General features: G+C 36.1%; 1 protein-coding gene across 5 annotated transcripts in view; it reads right to left on the bottom strand.

Moving 5' to 3' along the window:
- Positions 1 to 26178, bottom strand: part of LOC131692092 (Ig-like and fibronectin type-III domain-containing protein 1) — a 372057-nt gene that overhangs the window by 75192 nt on the left and 270687 nt on the right. For all 5 annotated transcript variants that reach the window (XM_058978946.1, XM_058978945.1, XM_058978949.1 and 2 more), the window contains one exon: positions 22735 to 22953. In XM_058978946.1, the coding sequence (XP_058834929.1) occupies positions 22735 to 22852 (118 nt within the window). In that variant the 5' untranslated portion in view covers positions 22853 to 22953. The remainder of the gene's footprint in view (positions 1 to 22734; positions 22954 to 26178) is intronic.

Below are 26178 nucleotides of genomic sequence, written 5' to 3'. Positions count from 1 at the left end.
ACCTACTGTGTGCAAATTTTTACGGAAATCGGTTAAGCCGTTTGGGAGTCTATAAATCATATACATACAAACTTTGACTTTTATATATATAATAATAAAATAACTAGCCAATACCTATCGCGCGTTGCTGCGACTTTCAACGAAATATGAGGAAAATACAATTTCTTCCGAAGCACCATCTGGAGGGCAGATAATTCCCAACCAATAGCACACAAACACGCTCCAGAACAAATGCCTACTATGAGTAAATTTTGACGGCAATCGGTTAAGCCGTTTGGGAGTCTATAAATCATATACATACAAACATTGACTTTTATATATATATATATATATATATATATATATATATAGATATATAGAATATAGATTAACGGAGCATTCGCAATAATTCGTTTGTATTTTTATTTTATGGGCCATTTTTCCGCTTTTCCATTAAATTGGTTTAACCTTTGCGATTTATTGCACTGTTATTGTCCCATGCTAATTTGAGCGATTCTCTGAGTTCTGCCACTATCCCATGTAGTATGTGTTATCAAAAACATCGCGAAGCATCATGTTCTAATTTTTCGCAATCGATATAATACCCGAAGAAAGCGATAAGAGTTATAAGAAATGTATCATCACACTGTTAGGTGGATTACAAGCGTTTTTTCCATAAATTCGGCTGTGTCTGTACTAAAAGTCCTAGAGATCTAAAGCTTTTTGCGGTATTTCAATCATTGAACTAAATAATGGATTTTTGCAGAATTTTTCGTAGGTCAGTTTTTTTCTAAAAAAAACGATGTCAGAATTCGAAAATTCAATAAGGCGGATACAAAGACGGAGGACAATGCAATATGAAAGATAGAGAAATGACACCAAATGTAGCTACCATATTAGATCCGCTATTTTTAATTTTGCAGAAGTGACGTCAGAACTGTGACCCAAAAAACGCCTTAGAAGACAGTTCATGCCAATTAAAGAACATGAAATTTTGCCTTATAAAGTCGCCATATAGGATCCGCTATCATGAAATTTGTAGTTATACCGTCACCATCGTGATCAGCGACCCCAAAAAAACCCTAGAAAACGTTATAGGTCAATATAAAAAACATAAAATTTATCCAAACCCGGTCGCCATATCAGATCCGCCATATGTAATTTGACATTTCTAACGTCCCAATCAAAATCAGCGACTCCGAAAACCACGTTGTAAGACGTTTATAGAAAACGTGAAATTTAGCCAAGGACTGTCGCCATATTGGATCCGCCATTTTGAATTTAACATTTTTGATGGCAGAATCAGTTTCAGCGACCCCGAAAACCTATCTAAAGCTAAAAATAACAGTATTATCAATGAAAAAAAAAATCGCGTGGCAAAGGGTTAACCAGCATTAGTTCAATGGTGTATTATTGCTGACATATTTTGGTAAGCGGTAAGTGGGGTGCGTGTGTGAACTGGTGAAAATTCACAAGCAAACCACCCCCAGCTTATTTTGGTATGCCTGGTGCGGGAAGGCGATGGGATGATGTGATAGGATAATGGTCTGAGGGGAGTGTGATGGGAAGGGATCTGAGGGTGGTTTGTTGGAGAGGGGATGGGTGTTAAGGGAGAGGGAGAGGGTGATATGCTATGGGGGGACGTAATCCTTTGCGGCAAACCCTAATACGCCCCCTGTTAAAATCCAGAAAACTCTTATGGCCGTAACTCCGGAACCAGAACTCCGGTCTACAAAAAAATTATTACAGCTAATGGAAATGTAGTTCCGTAAAACGGGGTATCTTTGATCACCGTCGTAAGTGTGATCAAATGAGACTTTTTTCAGTATCGTGCGATAAGATGATTCCTTCTAACAAAATCATCGAACAAAAAACAAACCATATTCTCAACATGTTCAGCATATATCAGTAACGATTATTTGGTCTTTTCATGGACTATTTATGAGCACAAATGCAAATTGAAAATGATTCAGCTCTCATGCAGCATTTCAATCTGTTCGGACAATACCTTGTATATTAATGAAATTAGTCTACTTCAACTAAACTGATATTTTTTTAGACACCGTAAATATTTTTGTCCAATAATGCTCTTTAAAAATCCGAGATTTTTGTTGTTAGGGGAAGATGGAGTAAAATGCACCCCCTAAGGAAATATGATCATAACTCAGCTATAGAACATCAATCGGGAGAATTTAATCAATGATATCGTTTAACCAACATTTTCCTCTGAAATCACAATCATAACGCTTTGCAAAATAATAAAAAACATGGAAAATATTCGGTTCTTCAAAATCATTAAAAATTGCCTTTTGAAAAATAAGCGGGGCAAAACGCACCTGTGCGGGGATAAAATGCACCACAACAACGGGGTATAATGCACTACAAGAACGGGGCAGAATGCACCGCAACAACGGGGCAGAATGCTCGGTGAACAAGCAAATAGTTTTGGTTTCTGACGAAATTTCACAAAAGTGTGTCATTAAATAGCCTAAGGTTATGCAATTAGTAGGATTTCAGAACAATTTTTCTGTTTTCGATTTAATAATCAGAAAAATCAGAGAAGAGGGCATTTTGCTCCCGATGGAGCAAAGATATAAATATAGCAAAAAGAGAGTTATTTAGTAGATTTCACATGTAGTGCGACAGAATAATGAACAACGGTATAAATAGAACTGGAGTGCACTGATATAATAGTACAAATTGCATTTATAAGAGCTGAAAATCTTTGTTGCACGAGCCACGATAATTACACGAGAAGAGTACGTTATTGTCTTTTGTTTATTTCTCGAGCTGCAATTGGTATGGTATGGTTATCAAACTTTGACAAAGTATGTTTACTATGACGCACTTCCGACTGGTGATACCCTTTTCTAGAAGTTTTCTATATAAGCAAGGGGTGCGTTTTACCCCATCTTCCCCTATCTATTTCATTTCGAATATTTTCCTAAAAAAGTTCGAAAAAAGCCAACTGTATCCTTCAAGGCAATTTTGTTCTCGTTCGAGACGTCACAATACCGGGCCATAAAATTGCCTGCAGATATTCAATCACAGCACGCTATAGTTGTTTTTTGTCGATCAGTGGCTTCATAGCAGATTCTAGGAAGGGGCTAACACCATGAAATAGGCATGGAAGATTTTATAATTTAGTTTTATCGTACGCTAAAAAACTTTAATGAAACCAACGTTGTTTTTTGATAGTGCTAGCGGGTGATGGGGAGTGGGTTCGGCCATGCGGCGCAACTGTTCAACATTCAAGACGGGACTAAGTTCTGTTGCTAATTGATCTACAAGAATTCAGATCGTTGCACAGAGGAGTAACTGGGGTCGAATCCTGGCCAAAATTATTTGCTGCTGCTGTTGCTGTCATTTTGCCTTAATATGGACTAAAAATAGACAATAACTAGTTTCTGGAACAATTTGCCATCTATCCACCTACCAGTGCAGATGTCCATTTTCTATATCTTTACGAATACTAGTAAACTTGAGGTGATCTTTGCGAATACATTTGTTTTTCCAGTTGCATAAACAGATGATCGGCAGAAAGGGGAGAGGGGATGGGACTCCTGTGCATATATTCATAGAGATACTTTTTTCCAAACATAGTATTTGGCCGATGTATCGGACAAGATCGGAAGAGTTCCAATATTTTTTGGATACCTGGAATCTTGTTTTGTAATAGTGCTTCAGGAACTTTGCCGGATCTTGACGTATAATATAACATTTTTATCATTAAAGTTTTGAATAAAATGTTTAAAAAACGTATTATTTAAAGTTCGTGCAATGCACAGCAACACTACTATTTTCAGTAAGTTTCAGGCTGAGATTATTCAAATGGTTGTGTTCAACTACGTTTGTAATAATATTGTTTTATTTAATACAGTCATCATTACGAGAAAGTGATATTGCTGGATATATAATTAAAATGATTAAAAAGAACCTGCAAATATCTTCATTTCACATCCATGCAAAAAATCATTAATAATTTTCGGCATACTCCTTATTTTGCTATGTTATACAGTAGACTTTTAGGTAGGTAAAAAAATAACGCAATAAAAAATCGAAAAAAAAATATTTTGGTTATTGGCCAAGAAATTGTTCTAGGTACTCCTCTGTGCGTTGGGTCGCCAACGTCGTCGTCTTCGTCGAGCTGTCATACCGACCTACGAGTCGTCGATCGGCACATTAACATCGATCTACTACTGATGGATATCGACAGTTCACTTGAATACATTCAACGAGCTATCGTTGTTGCCCGAGACAGGGCTTGAAATCTACAAATTGATATCACCAAAAACTAATTTATTCATTTCCGGAATGTTCATCGGAGACTATCAAAGAACTGGAATGTTTAGTGTCCAGCTCTCTATCTATTGTTATCCGAGGAGAATTCTGGACCTTTATAACAGGGATTTTCAGAGAAAAAAGTTTAGCAAGTACTTATCAAAACCTTTCATCATGTGCTCAAATTAAACAAAGTTTCCAAATTTTAAGTTTAAAGTTTAAAAATTTCAAATAAAAATTATGAACGTGTACAATGTACAATGTACATGTATTTCCCATAAAAAATCATTCGTTTTGAAGCACCTGTTAATATAATTCAATGTCTTTGCAATTTTGCGCAAAATATTTCTTTGGTACCATGATTAATTTCATGACAATCTAATCTAATTGACTAAGTGTTAAAGATGATTTATTTTTCAATCGATCGGGAATAACAACAACATGCATTAAGCCAAATCCAGAATACACCTAATCTCCATCAATCATCCCAGAACGATCATTCAAACATTTAATCCTGCAAAGCCTCCTCTTTTGACCAATTTCCAGATTGCGAGGATTAATTTCCTTCATCCTGTAGTTCAACTTGAGCAGAACCCACGTCACTAGGGGCAGACCACCCGGGGGAACACAGGGGATCGGCTGAGTGAAAGATTGCAGCTACGAGGAGAGCGAAAGCTATTTTAATTCATTACCAAGACAGAACTGCAATAAAGACTGGGAGCCGAAAGAAGAAGTTTTAATTTCCTTTCTATATAGAAAAGGTATAGCTTGTGGTGCTGACACCTTTTCTCTCGCTTTGTTAGCCGGTTCCGTTAGTCTTTTATTGTAGGCGACTTCATCGGCCACTTTTTATTTTACGCCATGCTATAAGCCATTGTAAAAGAGATAAGGATCATCTTATCCTTTATCGCTATCCTCCGAGGACCAATCTGACGGGTAATTAGAGTTATGCATAATATCACTTTTCAAGACAGACAGCGGCGCACGACGGTAAGATTTCATCCTTGACCTTTGCTGCTTCGGATCCCTTTCTGATTTAGACGTATTTTCCGGAACAGTGGAATTAAATCAAAAGGCCTAATAGCATCGTTTAGCTCTCAGGGAAACGATGAGTTGATTGGTGGAAATGATGGAATGATGTGGTGGTGGCAGAAAAATTGACAGGCTTCCTATTGGGCGGATTCGCACTCAATCTCCGGTGCGTAGAGAAGGATGGAAGCTTCCGGCTAAAAGGTGTGGAGGCAGGTCCTGGCGAATCCTTGAAGGATTGTTGTAACATCGAAATTTTGAAGAAGTAAATCAACTACGAAGGGGAAAATATTGTTTCTCGTTAACAGTTATTTATGAATGTTGTCGCTGGAGAAGGTCAAATTGAGAATAAATTTTGCCATGGCCACAGGGTAAAATCGAGAGAAAGAAAATAATCAAAGAATGATTGGAAAAGTTTATATATGTGATTCAATTTCAAGTTGTCATCGCCACTTGAAAGTTGAAACAAGATTTACCCTGAGGCTAGATATCAAAAAGAAGTGTATATCATGACTGCAAAACTTTAGAATGGAATAATCGTTACTGGTTTGATGAGGTGTTTTTTATAGTTTATGAGGTTAGTAGTTATGAGCAGTTTATGAGATGTCTTTTTTGTAGTTTACATCTGTTTGACAAAATAGGTAACTAAAGAAATAAATAAGTAGATACATAATCATCCGCTATACCTTTTCATGCAAGAATCAGAAAGATGCTGACACTGTCTGGTTCTTCTAGTCTCCATTTAACTGAACCACAATTAGGCTGTGCCAAAATGGGCACCAACTTGCCCGCCGATTACCGTTTAATTAAAATCTCTGTGATAAAGTCAACAGCTCGTTCTTATTCATCTGTTTAGTCTGTGCGCCAAAGCGAACGACAGTGTTTATGCATCAGACTGTGTTTAATCTGGTTTTGTATTAGTTCGTGAATATTTCAGGGTTTATTAAACTTTGTAGACACGAGAGATGGCGAGGTGTTGAATGTGAGATTAAAATTTGCGAAACGATAAGTTTCATGAGTTTTTTTTTTATATTTACATACAAATTGGAGTGTTTGTTTCATCTAAACTAGAGGGTGGAGTATCCCTATCAATGTGTACATAATAAATTCCTTCGCAAAACATCTGTTTATTTTTTTTTCTTTGCTGCTTTTGGAAACTCAGTCATTTTCCAAGTGGTGTGATGAACGTAAACGCAATATTTTTACATGCTGTCGGACATCATCATTGCTGGTCTCTTAACAGGTTATTACGACTGAGCTCTGGTATCGTATCGGTCTCATAGACCAGACGCTGTAAGGGAAGTTCTTAGATAAGTTGCACAGTCACAAAGACAACAATTTTTGGTAATAATTCCAATGCATAATATTGACCGGCATCTGTTCATCAATCTTAAAATAGTAGTACACTAATGGCCCGCTTTTAAAAAAAATTAAACTTGCGATCTGGAGAGAGAAACGGTGCATCAAATAATGTTTTTCAGTCTAAAATTACGTTCATATCCAACGTTTTTAATGTAATAGTCCAAGTTTTCATTAGAAAAGTTCTATTTACGAAAGGTTTTACGAAAAATGCTCAGTGGGAAAATCTGATAAATATCGCAAAATTCTGAGCATGTTGGATCACCACGTAAATGATTTTTTTTATCTAATAATTTATTTGAAACGGCTCAATGCGTTAGCACAGCTGAACCGTGAATCTTTTAGGTTTTTACAATATAAGTAAAAATAAAAAGAATTAAGAATGTTTATCTGCCAGATCTTGTTGACGCAATTTGCTGCTGCGTGTTGAGATCATTTTTCTTGGCGGTGTAGCCGTTTGGGGGTCATTCAGTCTGCCTTCTCTCGCGTTATCGTTCCCGTTCATGTCATCATCGGTACTGCTTTTTTGCTGTTCATGATCTGATGTTCTTATTTGTTTCTTGTTCTTACGGTTCGCTGTTGTAAATCCGTCTTCATCGGAATTTGCTTCTTTGTTGGCGATGCTAGTTGTTGGTTTATGAGCGGTTGTCGTGGTTGTTTTACCTGTATTATTGGTTAATTGGATCGTTGATTTTGGTTTAACTGTAAGCTTCGGTGGCTGCTTGTTAGAGTTGGTTGTAGTAGATGAGTTTTGACTAGTTGCTTAGTCGCATGTTTTTCCGTAGTGGGCTGTATGGTTACAGAATTGGTGTTGGTGTCTGTCCATATCCCGGACAGCGTTGTTTGCTTATAGGTCACGCCATCCTTCGGTGATTTGAATTCGATAGTCATGTAAGAAGGTATTTGTTTAGTAACTCGCATTCTCACAATACGAACGCCGTTGGGAATGCCGGTGAAAAAATTTCTCCAGGTGTCATTCGTAATAGATTCTACTTCTCCATATTGCGACATGATTTGTTTGATGTAATCTTTCTTAGTGCGCGGGGCCAAATCATGGATACGCACGTCCACCACGTCGTTTTCTATATGTACGGGGATCTTGATTCTGGTGTTATTAAATTCGACCTCGTGTTGCATGTTGTTCTTTGCAATGAAGTTTTCGGCCTGTGCCAAGCTTCTAAACGTGATCAAAACACAGTTTTTACGTGATGTAGCTGAATGTACGTAACTTCAGCGAGATTAAGCTCCATTTTCACTTTAAGTAATTGTTCCTCTTCCTGAACTGTGGGTCTAACACGAGTTTTAGTAAAGTTGATCGAAATCGTGTTATCCCGTAGCACGGGCACTTTTGTTTCATTTGGTAAACTCATTTCACTCCGCAGCCGGAGGCAACGATACAATTTGTATGTGCACTGATATAGAACAATAGCTAGCTTGATTCACTGGTACCTGTAGCCTGCTATAGCGTACGATTTTTTTTGCTTGTGCTTTGTGCGATGTCAGAAGATAAACTGACGCAAATGATGTTGTCTGTTCATTTTGTTAACAGTGTGCGCTGAGAGCTTTCTTATCAAGCGGGCGACTTCTAGTTTTACTCAAATCGGAAATGGATGTATTTGCCATGATTTAATTTTTTGGAAATGGCTACAGTAATGAATAGTTTTACAGGATCGATCTCACTATTGTAGTTATCAATTTCGTACCCATTTCTTAGTTAATGAAACTTTCACTTTCCGCAATCTTTATATTTACTTTTTTGGTTATTTTATTAGTGGGACAGTTATGTGTAGAATTTCAACAATGGGACAAACAGATTTGCTATTTTTAGGGATTTTCGTCATCAAACAATATTCCGTATCGGATTTCGAAGAGTTTACAACACGCAAACGTGTTTTTATTGAGATGGGCGGTTTGAACCTGGGTCTGTGACTTTCGACTGGCGTGGCCCATTTTAGTTGATTCGGACTGGTTGGTTTGTTCATACCTACAAGTTAATAGATCATTCCACTTAGATGACATAGGAGATAACAAAAGAGAACAGGAACAAGACAATAGCTGATTCAATTAGAAATTTGTTTGAAAATGACTCAAGCGCGCTGGCAGGAGATCGTCTAATAGGAGTAGACAGACTAGAGAACAGACATAACACTCTTAGAGACAAATCCGGACAAGTGTTCACAGACAGTCTGCCAAAATAGTTTTTAGTTTAAATTTTGTTTGTAGGTTTGGTATGAACTATAACATAATAAAAACATAATATTACTAAATATACAATACTTACTACATACGGGATCTCTTCCAATTATTAGCTTATCACAAAAATCATATGTTATCATAAAAACACACAGCTTCAATTTTTTTTGAAAAAAGCAAAATGTGATTCTAGTTTGTCGAATACCTTGAATAGGACCAACCTTGGATAAACTACCCTACATTTCGACTAATACATAACAGTGCAGAACCCGCTATCTTAATTAAATGCAATTAAACGATTTTAAGGTCTGAATCGCTGGTATAAAAGAATTCGGGAGTTTATAAAAACCGGTTAAAACTGGGTGACTTTGATCATTCGAAACTTTTTTTCGTAGATTGCTCATTGAGCCAGAATATTCTACCGAATCATTAAAATTTGAAATGAGTTTAAACATATAAAATAATTTTTTCTACGCTTTGAGAATATTGTTCGGTTTTGAGGCACAAAATTTACATAAAACGAAAGTTTACTATACCTCTTTTTTACAAAGCTTCGTAAAGTGTTTATTTTTTATAAAACAAATAAATCTTAAATTTTAGCAAGAGTTAAAAATTCTAAGCGCGTGTTTATTTTACTTTGGTGTCGGATCGGTCAAATTAATTTGTTCCAAATTTTTTCGCGAGTTGTCCTATTGAAGCTGTAGAGCTAGGTTCTCGGACGGGCCCCCCGTCAGAATCATACACTACAATTGCAGACGAGACAGGCAATGGAGCCCATTGAAACACTACTTCAATGGAAAAAATGCTTGGCCACGGAAAATATTTTAGGAACACTGTTGATTACTTTGATGGTTCTGACAAGACAGACCAGGCAAAAATTCAGCGGTTTATTTGAAAAAGTTACTTTTTACAAATTTGTTTACACTGAGAAAAAAATATGCAGAGTTAGCATATTTCCTGTTTCCGTCTCTTTTTTTTCTGCTGTGATTTTATGCATTTTTAGCATGTGCTTTTAGGAAGCATTCAATGACGGGAAGAGCAATTTACAGGTGAAGAGGCAAGAGGCAGATAGAAATATATGCTATCGATGACTAAATAAATTTTCAGTATATTATGTATAGCAACGAACACCCTAGTAAGTCCAGCCGGAAAATGAGCCGAAATTCTGGTTGGTGATCGGTTAGTTTTGAATCACCAGGGATACAATCGATTCTAATTAGTATTCGTTTTGTTACTGGTGTCGGAATGCTTACCAGAACCAGCCATAATGCTGGCGCATTTTCCAGCTGAACTTTACTAGAATGGTTTGCAAAAAAGAGATTACAACCTCTAGAGAGAATGTTGCTAAAGTTGCATTGCAAACACTGGTCGAAACCTCGCCTGATCTGATTAGTTTGACAGTAATTTTTGTGGATACAAAGAAATCAGATATACCGCAGCGAAACAGATTGTTCAACCAGTGAATGCATAGATAAATGGCGTCTTGAGGTAATCTCTATTTGATAACTACGGTGACGCATGATTCTAATTCTGTATTTTGCTACTGCATAGAATTTTTTTACAAAACTAGGCAGAGATGGCGGATGACCTAGGTAGTATAAGTAGTACTACCCACTCGAATATATCTGAGAGAGTAATTACCCCCTTGGATTTTTTAGAACAAATCTAAAATTTGAAATCAGGCGAGCAGATGTCTCGCACGCACAATACTCCTCTGTCTGAAATCCTCGATGTACCACGATGTCATGTGCTACAAACGCATCGCAGGTAATTTTATCAGATTGTTATGCTAGTATGAGTATTTGCAAAAATGCGGTATTTATCTAGTCCCACCACGCTTTTAGCCTAACACCGGCCCTGAAACTATTTCACGCTAAATATCATATGGTGTTACACTCAAATGTTTAGTAAGATCACTGCGGTTGTGTGCCAAATATGTTTAGTTTTATCATACAAATCTAGTTAATAATTTAAAGAAACATTGTTTCGACCAAATGAGCTGAATATTGAACGATGTTCATGATGTCACGAGGTTAGTCACGATTTTCGCAATTACTATGTACATTGTCGTTATATTAGTTGATGAGGTTTCTATCTGATTTTTCGAGCATAATAATGTCACTCACGTTTATAATTTGAGGAGCTTAGTCACAAATTTAATATTCGTTTTGCGTTGTATATTATATGTACAATTTATAATTATTATATACTTATAATTATAATATTCCAAAATTTTATGAAATTGTTCACGTGACAATTTCCAGACCTGGTGCAGAGTTGCATGAAAGTGCAAATGATTAGAGCTATCTTCTAAATTTCACAAGCATGAAGCATATCATGCACAAAATTGCACATTTCATGAACTATATCATGAAATTGGAAACGTATTTTGATTTTGTGAATTATTTTACGAATAAGAAGGGTTTATCGTGACTAACATACTCGGAATCAGGAATCAGTTTACGAAGCTTGAAGGGATCCATGAATATTATTTCGTGAAACTAAAGCAGTAGTTTTATAACCTCATCCACAACCACAAAAACCTGATCATGATCAAGATGTAATAAATCATTAATCAGTTCACGTCAAACCGTGAACAATGTTCCTAAATTTGTTAATAAATTCACTAATCAACACTTGGTTTATGAAAAATGTTCATCAACTAGCTCACAGACAGTAAAAACGATTTGTCAATGACTAAGCGGAACCCGTGATGTTCATAAAAAAATCAAATGTCTCCAAAAATAAAGCAGGCGGTATGGAAAAATTTACCTCATTTGTTTCGACTGTTGAAGACAGATATAAAAGCCGCCTGTCATTGATCGGATAGTAAGACGGATGTGGATGGTCCGAATAATCAACTGCCAACAGTTGTATTTCTGACACTAATTTATCTTGAAAACAGCTCCACATTTTTATTATATTCTATCATTAGTGTTCATGTTCACTACTCAGTATTGCGTTTTTGAAGAATGGAAAAGATCAACATATCAAGCATTTCGATATTTTTCGCAGTGTATATTTTCTAAAATTGATATAAACTCTTTTCAATTAGCATGCTAGATAAAAGCATTGATGTCAATGAAGTCATGTCATTTGAGTCAACAAACAAGCCAAATTGAAGCTAGATGGCTATGGAATATCATCATACGCTAAATGTTTTCACAATGTAACAAATGTTCGGTTACGAATGGTCATTTATGGAACGATGTTTTCAGAACATTCTACATCATAAATTGGGATAAATTCATATCAATATTGATGATCAAAATGAAATAAGCTAGATACAATGCTTATTTTATTGAGATATGTGATAATATGCTTATAAGCACATTTTACAATATTCAACATTTTCTTTTGACCATATATTATCCACATGTACGCTGTGCATGCAAACTATTGCAAACACCATAGTGTTGCCGATATGAATGTAAATAAACATCCCTTCACCCAAATCTTTCGGACAGGAAATTCCGATTTTTGAGTACTTTTTGTGGAAGCAGTGAATTGAAAAGGTTTCTTTAGAATGTCACAAAGGGATCAAGGTAAGTTCAGTATTATCTTTTATTTATTTACGGAGATAACCTGACTAGAAAATTGAGCTACGGAAATGAGCCATGTTGATTGGATTTTTACAGGACCAACAATTTTCTGGACAGGAAATCTTTGTAATAAATGCATATTTCGCTTTTCGGTAAATTCCTAAATATTGTTTCAACTTCATTTTAGGTAGTAAGAAGATTTCAACGAAATTGGAGCGATATTAACGGAGAAACAATTTGTTTTGCGGAGACGTGACATAACCACAGTTTTCATTGAAGTGGTCCGTTAAGGCCAATTGTAGTGGGCCGCGATTCTGAATGTGACATTCATTGTACGGTTCAGGTATGTGCGAGCGTAGCGACTTCGCGATCGCGTGTATCATCGCGATGGACTCGAGCATTTGTACGTTAACCTCTTCGATCGCGTGTGCATTTGTATGTCGCGTGTGCTAACGTGTATGTAACTTCGCGTGTATAAATTCTACATTAAAACCGCGTGCCTTTCGCATATTCGTGTATGTTCTAGAATGATCGCGCGCGGACCGTGAATCTGATACTGCATTTTTCGTGTACGGTTCAGATTCTAGAAGAAAGTGGGTTCTTTCATATTACTAGAGTTTCCAGTCATGTCGCCTTGGAATGCGTTGTATAGTGGATATGAGCTTTAATTTTTGATTGGTATAACTGAACGTATGGATTCAAATTGCTAGAATGGAGGGTAAAGATTTCCGAACGTGACCGATTCATGATCGCGCGCGTTTGCGGGTTCGCGTTTGTAGTACTGAAATGTTCACATTATTGCCGGAGTGTTAACAAGTTTGTGCGATCGCGGGCGTAGATGATCGCGAAGGGCTTAAGCTATTCGTATGTTGACGTGTTTGTCGCGAGTGCTCGCGTGAGTGTGACTTCGCGTGTATAAATTCGATTTTGTAACCCAGTGGCCATTCATATATTCGCATGTGTTCTTGAATGACCACGCGGACCGTAATTCTGATATTTAGTTTTCGGTGTACGGATTAAATTCTGACAGGGAGTGCGTTATCCCATATCACTAGAGTTCTCGGTCATGTCGCCATTGAACGTGTTGTCTAGTGGATATGGGAGTTATTTTTTTTCTTAATTTTTCAATCTTTTTTTATTGACATGGACCTAGACTGTTCGTACCGAGGATAGAGATTTCCGCATGTGCCCGCCGCATGATAGCGCGAGCGCGGGAGTTTGTAGGTTGACGATTGCGATCGCGTTTGTAAGTTTATGAGTACTGAGTAGGCGTAGGGTGCTTGGATAATCACGAGGGGCTCAAACGTTTGTATGCTGACGTGATTTTGTAACATATTTGCGTGTGTTCTTGAATGATCGCGCGAACCGTGAGTTTGAAAATAAATTTTCGCTGTACGGTTCAGATTCTAGCAGAGAGTGGGTTCCCTTATATCCCTGTCCAATAGATATGAGCGTATTTTCTTAATTGGTCCAGCTGAAGGCATTGACCTAGGCTTCTAGGATCGAGGATAGACTTCCGGATGTGACCGATTCATGATCACGTGCGCCAGGGTATTTTTGTAGGCTCCCGCTTGAGATCGCGTTTGAGAATTTATGAGTGTTAAGACGTTCACTATCACCGAGTTGTAATCATGTTTGCGAGATCGCGGGCGTAGGTGTAGGTGGGTAATCGCGAAGAGCTCAAGCGTTTGCATGTTAACGTGTTTTTCGCGTATGTGATTTCTCGTGTATACACTCGATTCTGTGACCGTGGTACCTTTCGCATATTTGCGTGTGGTCCTGAACTAAATTTCAGTGTGCGGTTCAGATGCTAGAAGGGAGTGAGTTCTCTAGTATCAACTACAGTTCCCGGTCATGTCGCCATGGAGCGTATTATATGGTGGATATGAGCGTCATATTTGTCTGACCCAGCTGAAGTCGGGTGTAGAATGGCAATATAAGAATCGAAAAGAAGACAATAGATGAGAGATGTAATAGATTAGATAGGTACAAGATACAGCATAAGTTATGATCATCACATGACAAATATACATTAGTACTTTAAATACTACTAATACTTGAATAACCAACCACCACACATAGCACATCCTTTCTTAATTATCTATTTGTTATTGGTTGATTGTTGGTTGTGAGCTGGTAACAAGAGGAAGAGTGTAGAACAGAAAAAAGTCTCAGCCCTTCTGGCCTCCTCGATACACCACTATCGAAGCGTATTGTAACATCTTGAAGCGAACTTCTTATATAAATCAATTCCTGAGTAGTCATAATGATTGGTGGATTAATTAACCTCTAGTAGTCGAACTCGGTACAAAAAGAAACTAGCAATGAATTTATCGTGGCTTGATGATGTTTACAATACCGTCAATCTATTTATTTATTTATTTCGTCAATCAAATGTAGACTACATTATATAAATATTAATTGCTTATATACTATCCTGTAAACTATTTCTATGTACTATGATGCCGTAAAGAGTTGAAAAACTGTTTTAAACTTGTTCGGGGCATGGTAAGGTCAATACTTTCACAATGCTCGTTATACACAGCCATCATCTGGTTTAGTGGTCCGAATTTAGCATAGTCTGTACGGTGATGACCTATCGCGAACAAATTTCTATTGCGTAATTGACGAGTAGAAGCATATAAATTTAATTTTGACAAAATGTAAGATGAGTCAATACGCTGCATGACGATATCGTTTAGAAACGAGATCATAGCATAGTCCCGACGTTCTTTCAATGTTTGAATATCTATCAACATACAACGTGCTTCATAAGATGGAAGAGGGAATACTGTCCATCTTAACTTGCGTAGTGCATATAATAGAAACTGTTTTTGGATTGATTCAATTCTCACTTCGTGTTTTTTTATGAATGGTGACCAAACAATACTACAATATTCTAAAATAGACCGAACATATGCTACGTAAAGAGTTTTAATTGTGTAAGGATCTTGAAAGTGATATCCGAAGCGTTTTATAAAATTAAGCATATTACTAGCTCTATGAACAATTGTGTTGTAATGTTCCACAAATTTTAATTTTTTATCTAAGATAACTCCTAAATCTTTTATTTTATCGCATTTCTGAACGGTTTGATTACCTAATGTAATTGACACGGAAGCCGTGATTTGTTTTCTGCTAAAAGTCATGAGATTACATTTTTTAACATTTAACTCCAGTAAACATTTACAACACCATGTATAAAAGATTTGTGTTTCATCGTGAAAAACATTATAGTCATTATTATTTCTAATTTCTAAAAATAGCTTCATATCATCCGCATATATGAGAATATTAATGTTTTTTAAAATAAGAGAGATGTCGTTGACATATAAAATAAAAAGAAGAGGTCCTAAGTGTGAACCTTGCGGAACCCCCGAAGTAACTTTAATTATATCAGATTTCATCTCATAGAATTTTACTATTTGCTGACGATCTGTTAAATACGACTTAATCCAATTGAGGAGTCTCATCTCGATTCCCAATTTTTCAAGTTTGAATATTAACATGGGAATGTCCAGCTTATCGAAAGCTTTGCTGAAGTCAGTGTAAAGCGCTTCTATATAATTTCCTTTATCCATGGCATTTAACGAGTAATCAACAAATTCTAAAAGGTTTGTACTAGTTGAACGGCCTTTAAAAAACCCATGTTGTGAATTTGTTATTTTATGTTTGACTTGGTTGAAAATGGTTTTATTTATGATGGATTCGAAAAGTTTGGGAAAGCAAGACAGAATGGCAATTCCACGATAATTGCGAATATCAGATTTTTTACCCGATTTATAAATAGGTATTAAAAAAGATTTTTTCCAATCTTTTGGGAAAATACCAGATTCTAGTGACTTATTGAACAGCCAGAATAAAGGTGACGTAAGCTCAGTTGCTAAATTCTTTATGAAAGCAGGTGGAATTCCATCAGGTCCTGAGCCTTTAGTGGCATCTAGATCATTGAGACCAGACAAGATATCTTGAACATTAATGTGACTGACACCAACATCCCTTGAATAATCAGGAAAATAAGAAAAATATTCAAAGTCACGATCATTGTCTGAATAGTTAGAATAAGTTTCTTGAAAAAATGTTGCGAAGAGATTACAAATTTCTTTTGAAGTTTCACCCTCTTTCCCATCTAAAGACATTTTTGATGGGAAGTTGCATGAATTCAACTTAGTTTTGATGTAATTAAAAAAGTTTTTTGGGCATGACTTGATCTCATTTTCAGTTTTTGCATTATATACAGTTAGTGCCGAAGAAATAGCCAAAGTTAGTTGGTCACGAATGTTAAGGTATTTTTCCAAATTATCCTGATTATTGTGTTTTCTGTAAATTTTGTGAGCTTTTTGCTTCCGATTTTTCAAATTAATAATTTCCTTGTTGAACCAAACTGGATTTTTGGATGCATGATTTCGTCGTTTTTTCGTGAGTGGAACTTCCTCCTGTATTATTTGCCATAAAATATTATAAAAGATCTCCACTCCACATTCAACGTTCACTTGATTCTTTAAAAGGGACTGCCAATTAGCACTGCTTAATTTATATTTAATATTTTCATAATTTGCTTTTCTATAATCGAAAACGTCCTCGAAGTCACAATCAATGAAATTATGATTCTTGTGCACAAAAATAGAGAATTCTATTGCTGTGTGAAACGTTTCATTTTTCCATAAGGGAGAATGAGATTCATCAACACAGAAATCTTCATTAATGTTTGTTAATAGCAGATCTAAATAACGATTGTGTTGATTTTTTATATGGTTTATTTGATTGAGTCCTAGCAATGCAATTTTCTCAAACATATATTGTAATGTTTCGTTATCACCAACGACAGGAAGTAGAATGCTCTCATTTTCAGAGTCAGGAATAAAATCTAAGTTGCGCTGATTAAAATCACCATAAATATGAACTTTGAATTCTGGAGGAAAATTAGAGATTATTTCTTCAGCTGCTTGAAAGAAAATCTCATATGTTGATTTGTAAGCTAGGTCCGGTGGAAAGTACACTGAGACAAAAATGTGGATTTCATCAGCGATATGTGCTTTAACCCATACATGTTCAAATTCTTTGAATTTTGGTGAGACAATAAGATCGGAATTAAATATAGATGAAACTGCGATGAGAACTCCTCCGCCTGACATTCTTTGGGTTAGTCGTAAATCACGATCATCTCTAAAAACATTATAGTCACTACCGAAAACCTCTTCACTTTTTATATCCTCATTCCAACTTGTTTCGGTACCTAGAATTATCGAAAATGAGGAGCCTAATATATTCTTATGGATTTCGTTCATCTTTACGGCGCTCCTCATTCTATTAAAATTTTGACAGTAAACCAAAATTTCAGTGGCTTTCGAAGAAGTTGGTTGTGATTCGTTATTCGTAAAAATATTGTTTAAAACTATTGTACTGTTACCAGTTGCGTCATGCTTGTCCTGGTCTGCCTCTGAGAAGTGCGTTAAAATTGGCGAAAACACGAACGTTCACAGGAGCAAGATGAACAATGATGTTTATTGTTATGGTGATTGTTGTTTCTATTGCAAATGCTGTTTCTGTTGTTGTTGTTGTTGCTGTAACTGCTGTTTCTGTTTTCGTTGTGGTTGTTGTTATTTCTGTTGTAGTTGTTGTTGCTGTTGTAGTTGCTGTTTTTGTTGTAGTTGCTTATTCTGTGATTATTATTGTTGTTGTTGTTGTTACTGCTGTTAATGTTGTTGTTTCTGTTTCCGTTGTGGTCGTTATTGTTTATGTTGTGCCTGTTTCTATTGAAATTGTTGGTGGTATTATTGGACTTGTAGCTGTTGTTTTTGTTGCTATTGTTGTTGTTTCTATTTTGGTTGTAGTTGTGATTATTGTTATTGTTGTACTTATTGCGGTTCCTGTTCTTATTGCACTTGCTATCTTTGTTGTTGTAGTTGTTATTGTTACTGTTGATACTGCTGTATCTTGTACCCTGTTTTCTTCTCGATTTTTTACTCTTTGCTGCTTTATCTTTCTCTTTTTGTTGTTTAATGCGACGCTGTTTACGTAAGTCATATTCTGACCAGTCGGAGCGCCACACTCTTTTCGAACCAAGTGTGCGCCATCCATCTTTTGCCACTTGATTATGCTGCGAACCTGAGATAGCAGTTTTATTTGAAACGACGGTCAATTCGTCCATCAGACTGGGGGGAGACACCGCAGGTGTCAAACGAGCATTATTAACACTGGTTTCCAGGGTACTAATTGTCGCGGCAATTGCCCTTACTTCGTCTAAAATATCGTCGCCAACAGCGCTGGCTTGTGATTTTATTTCGTCAAGAGCATCACGAGCAGAAAACGACTGGTTACCGGTATGTTCGTTGCATTGAGACGCCATGTCAATGGTTATTACGCTTAAATTTTGAACTTCGCAGCATATTTTTTTTAGCTCACGAGTCAGGTCAGTTGTGAGCTCCACCACGTACTCCTCAATGCGCTTCCTTGTGGATTCCATAGATATGTTGAATAATGACGTTATATGATTTTTTAAAACAACGAGCTCATCGGCCTTATTGACCGCGTTGTTTTCCATAGTGCGCGATAATGTTGACACCGCATAATCAACTTTCGCGCAGGTGATATTATTTACATTAGTCACCGCTTCTTTTAGCTGGTGATCAATGTTATCGAACAGTTCACCAAATGCGTTCAACTTTTTGATGTCAGCAGCCATTCGAAGATTGGAATCCGTTTGCGTCTTGATTAAATTAAAGAGCTGCTCCTGTTGGAAAAGCACTTTACGTGTGTCAATCCCCGTTTTAAGATTATGCTGACAATCCGAGCATAGAGGAATCATAAAAGACGTGATGTGATGCTCTTGGTGCCGTTGCACTCCTACACAGGCCGCGTGATACGATTTGTTGCAAAACTCGCACTTCCATAAAAAACGATCATCACTAATTGAACACGATCGAACACTGCACGACATAATGCTGACTATTTTTTTTTTCGAAAATCGCGCGCGGCTTGAATTAAATTAATCAAATAAATACTTGTAGCGTAGCGCCGTTCAACTACGTCTACTACCGGTAACGGTCGACTAAGAACTTCCCATCTACCTGTGAGAGGGGATGGGTCAAATTTATTTTTACGATTTTGCTAATTTTATAAACAAATTTTTGTGAAACTAGATGGCAATTTTCATGTTAAAATTAGCAGCATTTTTTTCATATTGATTACTCCAATGTATTAAAATGGATGAAACTTTTATACATTGATAAACCACTCAAATAAAATAAATTTAGGAGTTAAAAATGTTTGGACTCGAATTATACGAATTTTGGTCACTCGAATTTTACAATACATTGAAATACTTTGTACAATACCAATTAATATCTATTTAACAATGAATATCTTTTCCGAATTAATTTACACAAACATTTAAATGAAAAACATTGACATCATGAACTTAATGCGGTGAACATGTAGGTTATCAAAGTCACTCCGGAATACGAAAGTAGACATCAAATTGAAAGTTTTTTAGAAAAATAGTTATAAACAGACAATTTCAGGTAAAACCATGCAATCTTGGTCGCCATACATCAGTAAATGGTTTTGAAATAATAAACTTGAAAAAAAGTATTGCGTCGAAAAATATTTAATCATTAATTTCGAAAAGTGTTGTCACTTCGGTTTATGGTATTTTTTAAATGATTTTTTTTATTCCATCCACCCGAATTTTATTTTTGTCTGTAGTTCAAATATATTTTGGCCATGGTAAAAATATTACAAGTATATTATCACTCACTTTGTTTTACTTTTACTGAAAGAATTACCATTATAAGAATAAATAAGAGAATGGCCAATATAGTTATACCGTTGGTTTGGAATATGGTATGGTAGCAAAACTTTTTCAATTGGCGTTTGTTCAATGATAAGTATTTTACACTTATTTGTTTGAATTCATAGTCCGTTATAAGTTACACCAGTATTTATTGAAAGAGTGAACCGGACTGAATAATACCCTACTTTAGGTCCTATTAACATTATCGCCAAAGACACTCATAATGAACTGCAACCTATGGACAAGTAATAATAGTTAACATATTTTAAATAACAAGTTTGGCGTTTTCACCGAGTAACAATTACGTCAAGAAATTTAAGATTTTTTCCAGCATGTATGGCTAAATCTTAAAACATATATATATTTTTACAAGTAATTTTTCCAATTTTACTTTTATCAGTTACAGTTACAGTAATGCAATTTGTTTAACATAACGTGAAGTATTTCAATTACAACATATTTTGCCTTTCTTATATAGAAAGGTTATGCAATCATTCGAAATTTCGACTTTTTAACCGAGGTCTGGGATGCGAGTCTCTTACACCAATTAACTTAGTTTGTCGACATCGGAAAATATCTGTGTGCACGTGTGTGTATTGCACTGTGTATGTATGTATGTATGTATGAGTCAAGTAAACTTACACATTTTTCTCAGAGATGGATGAGCCGATTTCAACAAATGAAAGGCCATAGGATCGTTATTGAATTTTAGTTGGATTGGAGTTCTGGTTCCGGAGATACGAGTTGAAGAGTGCGGTCACACAGCTAATTCCCATATAAACTGATACCATCATGATGGCCAAATGATGATATACATATTAAAATGTATGCAAAATTACTTGGATTTGCGAGACTTGATCACCACTAATTCATCCAAGTTACACCTATTTCTCGGCAAATCTTCGTTCGAATTTTACAAACTTGATTTCAAATAAAGGATATACACTCCCATTGACTGCTATTGAATTTTTTCAGATCTAACTTTTGGTTCCGGAGTTATAGGTTGGTTAGTATGGCCACACAGCAATTTTCCATGTAAACCGTTGTAATTGTACTACCAGAGGTTAAAAATCTATTGAAATGAACATCAAATCACTTCAATTTGCAGATCTAGATCAATGGTGGCCAATCAAAGATTCTTTAAAGTTATTGTCCACTAGCGGTCGCAGTGGCAAAGTTTCCCTAACAAAAAAAAATATTGTCCACTATCGACAATCCCGGAAGCGGCGGGTCTCGGACAAATTTCAGAGTTAAAATCATATCGGTTATTCGGTGTTGATTGAACCGATTTTCACAAACCACTTATTCAATGGAGGGTGTAGAATGCGGTTGGTTGTACCCCTCTCCAATTCTCCGTCCCCCTTCCGAAGTCTTATTGGTCACATTGACCACCATAGAAGGCTCCTTTCAGTCCCAGGAAAAATGGCCACCTATAAAAAGTTACATACTCACAGGAGTTTTTCGGAGATGGTTTTGTCGATTTTCACAAAATTAATCTCAATTGAAAGAGACGCTAGCCTCATAGACTGCTATGAAATATCGTACGGATCAGTTATATGGTTCCGGAAATATTGATTGAATCGTCCGCTCTCATATGAAGTTGCCATATAGGTTAGAACAAAATTTTTTTTTCAAAGGGGGGGGGGGGTAAATTTCAAAACCGAATTCGTATTTTTGATGCCATATTTCTAGAGTTCTTAAGTCACATCTATTTTCAGCAAACTCTTAACCGATTTTTACAACCTTGATTTCGAATGGAAGATATAATACTCCCATTAGCTGCTACTCAATTTCTTTCAGGTCTGAAGTTTGGTTCCGAAGTTACAGGGTGGTGATTGCGGAATTTCTCATATAAACCGGTACAATCGTAATACCTCATAGGTTAAAAATCTATTGAAATGGGCATCACATTACTTCGATTCGCTGGCCTAGATCACTGATGGCGAGTCAAAGATTCTTGGAATATATAATTCCGAAAGTTCCGGGTTCCGGCATATTTCAAAACTAAAGCCACTTCGGTGATGACTAAACAAATTTTCGCACTTCGCTTTCTTTCATGTTGATCATTCCATAACCACCAATATTCCGTCAAATTGATGTTCATCATTTAATTTATAGCATTTGATCAGCCCAATCTACATTGCAGCAAAACAAATCCATCATTCGACTACACGCAGACAGACCGGTTCAGAAATAAACAACAACAACGGTTCAATAAACTGAGCAAAATAACAACTGGTACTATGCCACTGATGAGAGAGGAATTTTTGGTTCTATATCAAAGAACCCTGTTGGCGTTTTGATTTTGAGCTGCCCCATATTCGCTAACACAACCTGTTTTGATGCGGACGAAGTTTTCAACGCACTTATTTATTCGGTTTGGCAATCATTATTTTTCCACCGAAACCTTCCATCGAAGATATTTATTACTGTTTGTCGCTCCCTGCACTAGTTACTTTCATAACAATATTGATTGATAGATGTTGATTTTCTAGCAGCAAAACGAACGCTTATTGCGATGTACTGCGGTTTATAATTTTTAGATAAATAACTCACCGACAGGCTCAACCGCAACAGCCACATTGCGAGTTCCGGCATCGAGAAACATCAACGCAATGATGAGCAATGATCCTGTTGCGCTAGGGGTTCTTATATCCCGGAAGAACAGCCACATGTCGATAAACAGCTTTATGCTGAAGATGGAGTTGAGTGGGGCAAAGCGTTGCGGTAACAGGTGACGATCCGTGGCGGTGGAATAGTCATTCAATGCGAGATCTGGAAGAGAAGACAATTTCGATATTTTAGTCTAACATATTAGTAATTAATGAATTAAGCATAGTTTTACTCGACCCAAATATAAATGTTTGCAATATTTGAATATGCTAAACATTCTTTTAGTAACTGGTAAATTGTTGTACAGTGGGGACCTGATATTTGCAGCTTACGATTTTTTTTCTACCAATGATTTCAATCAGCATGCGATCACCGAAAAAAATATTCGCCTATTGCGTTTGATAATTTTTGTTTTGCTTAAATTGTTGAAGCGTCTTGATTTAATAAATTCTGTGTGTCGCAATCGCAATTAAAAAAAACCGTCGCTTAGTTTTTTGATTACGACTGCTAAATATGGGATTTTTCACTATCTTTGGCAAAGATTGTGGAGAAAATATATTAGAGATGATATATATGACGACGTAATGCCAAGAAATATGATCAATTCGCATGATGGCTTATGAATCTTGTGCAACTTATACAACATGCAATTCAGATCTTTTTTATTTTTTGTGTAGGAGCGGGGTGGAAAATTTATATAAAAAAAATTAAATTTTGATGTAAGAGCTATGTACAGCAGCATAAGAAGAATATTTTAACTGCACCGGTTGATCTTCACACATTACCGTGTTTGTGCACAGTATGCATTTCAACGCTTTCGCTTTAAACAGGTTCAGTAACGTGGCTCAAATATATCTTATAAGTCCAGTTGTCTAATCACAGTGTACTAAAACTTAACTTAGTCCTATGAAATGAATGAAAGAAAAAGTGCCCAGCTATCTCATCGCTTAACTTTGCAATATTTACGTTGTCTCCAATAGTACATTATTGATAATTACTGCTCAGATTGAGTTCAGGCTATCAGAATCATAATATCCGAAAAATTCCTAGGAATGTCCGACTCGTGTCAGAATATTAATCTGTTATCATTTGAACTGCAGCCATCGATTATATCGTTTACTTTTCCTAACTAAATCTAGTGCAATTATATGCTAATGTAGGAACCGCGAGAAACCACTGAGTCAATTGAATTCCTTCGAAACGAATGGAAGGTAGGCAGGCAGTCAGGCTGGCAGAATGTTCAATGGTGAACAGATAACAAATAAAAAACAGGCCAGTCCCGGCAGACAATTTTCACACCGTCATCCATGGGGGGTTAGCGGAACAATTGCTAGGCGGATCGTGACTAGAATTAACGCGCAGTATGGCGAGAACAGCTGCAGCTACATACATATGTGGCGAGCGAAATTCACGACACAGTGCGCGAAGTAGATGTACGATTCGTTGAGCGATGTCACACGATAAATAACGACGCTGATTTAATGGTACAGTATATATGAAACAATGGATTTGCTATCATGAAGGCAGGCTACACCAACGTTTTGACAGATGGCAGTCGACGAAAAAAGTTGATTTTTTCAATTCACCGGCATTCTAATTGTTGATCCATTTGCTGATTACAAGTTTTTTGAGAATACCGGTTAACCCGGTTTTCTAATGCACGTGTTCTTGATTGATCATTTCTGCGATGTTTTTGCGATTCGCGAAAAAATGGAGTTCAAGGTTTTTTTTTGTTTTTTGTTCTCACCAACGGAACGATAGGATCACTTGATTCACCACATAACGATTTGTGTTTAATACACATAATACAGTGTTTTTTTAGGCGTTTTATGTTCACGGAAAATCGATTCATCACAATTTCAATCAAAAAATTAGTTGATTTTTTGGTTTCGTCTAGTTAATATTTGGGCGAAGTTTTTGTTGGAAACAATAATCCAGCGCTGTTGGTTTGATGCTGTCAGTCTCAGTCTCGGAAACTTATGACGGCGAAAAATGTTAAATGCTGGCACTAGTTTCACGAATGATGACTTATCCACCTATTTAATCACGTTTTGTTCTACTAACAGTTTATTGTACGTTATTAAAGTGTTTAGAAGTTTGTAATTTAAAATTATATTGGATTCACTTTGGCTTCTACGATTTTGAAGCTACTGGTCCACAAAACTTCAATATACTTTAATACATTGCGTAAAACATCTAAGTGCAATTACAACATATTCTACGTTCTTCAAATCATTCTGAAGCTCACATGTTGACATTTTAAACCTAAAATAAGTCTTGTTCGATCTCCTACATTATTTCAAAGCACAAAATGCAAATGAAGGAAAATAAATTAAGTTTTACAAATTATTGTCTTTATATTATTCATGTATCACATATATCTACGGATTCGTATAGTTTGTATTAACATTGCACAAAACACAGTTGAGCAGCTAGCGTTTCAAAATACGAATTTTATGACGTGTGACCTTATTTAAGAGTGTGACCTTATTTTACAACGAATTTTGCATCATAAGAGTAGTCAAGTAGTACACTTGTAAATATTGCACGCAGTATTGTATACCAATCATTCGATGACTTCATTGAACCTGAAATTGTTGTTATAAGAAGTCGAGAACCATTTGGCTAAACGAGGTCGAATATTACCCCGGATTAAATTCTCTCAAATTCTTCATTTTGTTTGTTTAACAAAGTTCTAACAGAGAATGCCTCATATATTGTGAAACAATCCCAAAAAAAATAGAGCAATTGCAATACCTTTCTATTGAGAAAGGCAAAAATAGGATCGAGACTTTCAATAAGTTGACCCAGAGAAACTCAAAAATAAATAGGAAAAATTGAATAATTTTCCAGTTTCCATCCGATTTAAACTAATAAGAGCTTATTTTCATTGGTTATTAGCAGGCTAAAATTTCCAATAAAAATATAATTTTTAAGATTGCTTTATCTTGCCCAAAATCTTGATAAAACTCTCTTTTTTCTTTTAATAATGAGGAAAAATTGAGAAATAGTTCAATAAACTCTTAAATAACGTCAGAAGCAGTAGTCGCGCCAAGACAACATATTCACATGACCAAAAATGCAGTCAATTACCTTTAATTCAATATAGTAATATTTTATATCGAAGATATTTGGATTTTGCTGAACGTACTTTTTATTTTGAAGGGGAAATTCATTTTTACTGTAACTCAACAACGGATTTACTGTAAATTTTTTAGACTTCATTTTCGAATTCAGTACCCAATTTTAAAATGATCGCATATAAACCCCAAGAAAATTGGATTTTCGGTTCACATTAAGAAATATAACGTTTTACTGCGTATTCACCGAAGTTGTTCGCGAGTTGTAGGGTGCCTGTCAAACTCAAAATCATCTTTTTGGTTCATG

The sequence above is a fragment of the Topomyia yanbarensis genome, chromosome 3 (assembly GCF_030247195.1).
Source record: "Topomyia yanbarensis strain Yona2022 chromosome 3, ASM3024719v1, whole genome shotgun sequence".
Lineage (NCBI taxonomy): Eukaryota > Metazoa > Arthropoda > Insecta > Diptera > Culicidae > Topomyia > Topomyia yanbarensis.
Note: the sequence above shows the minus strand (reverse complement) of the source record. Positions and strands in the feature narration are given on the sequence as shown.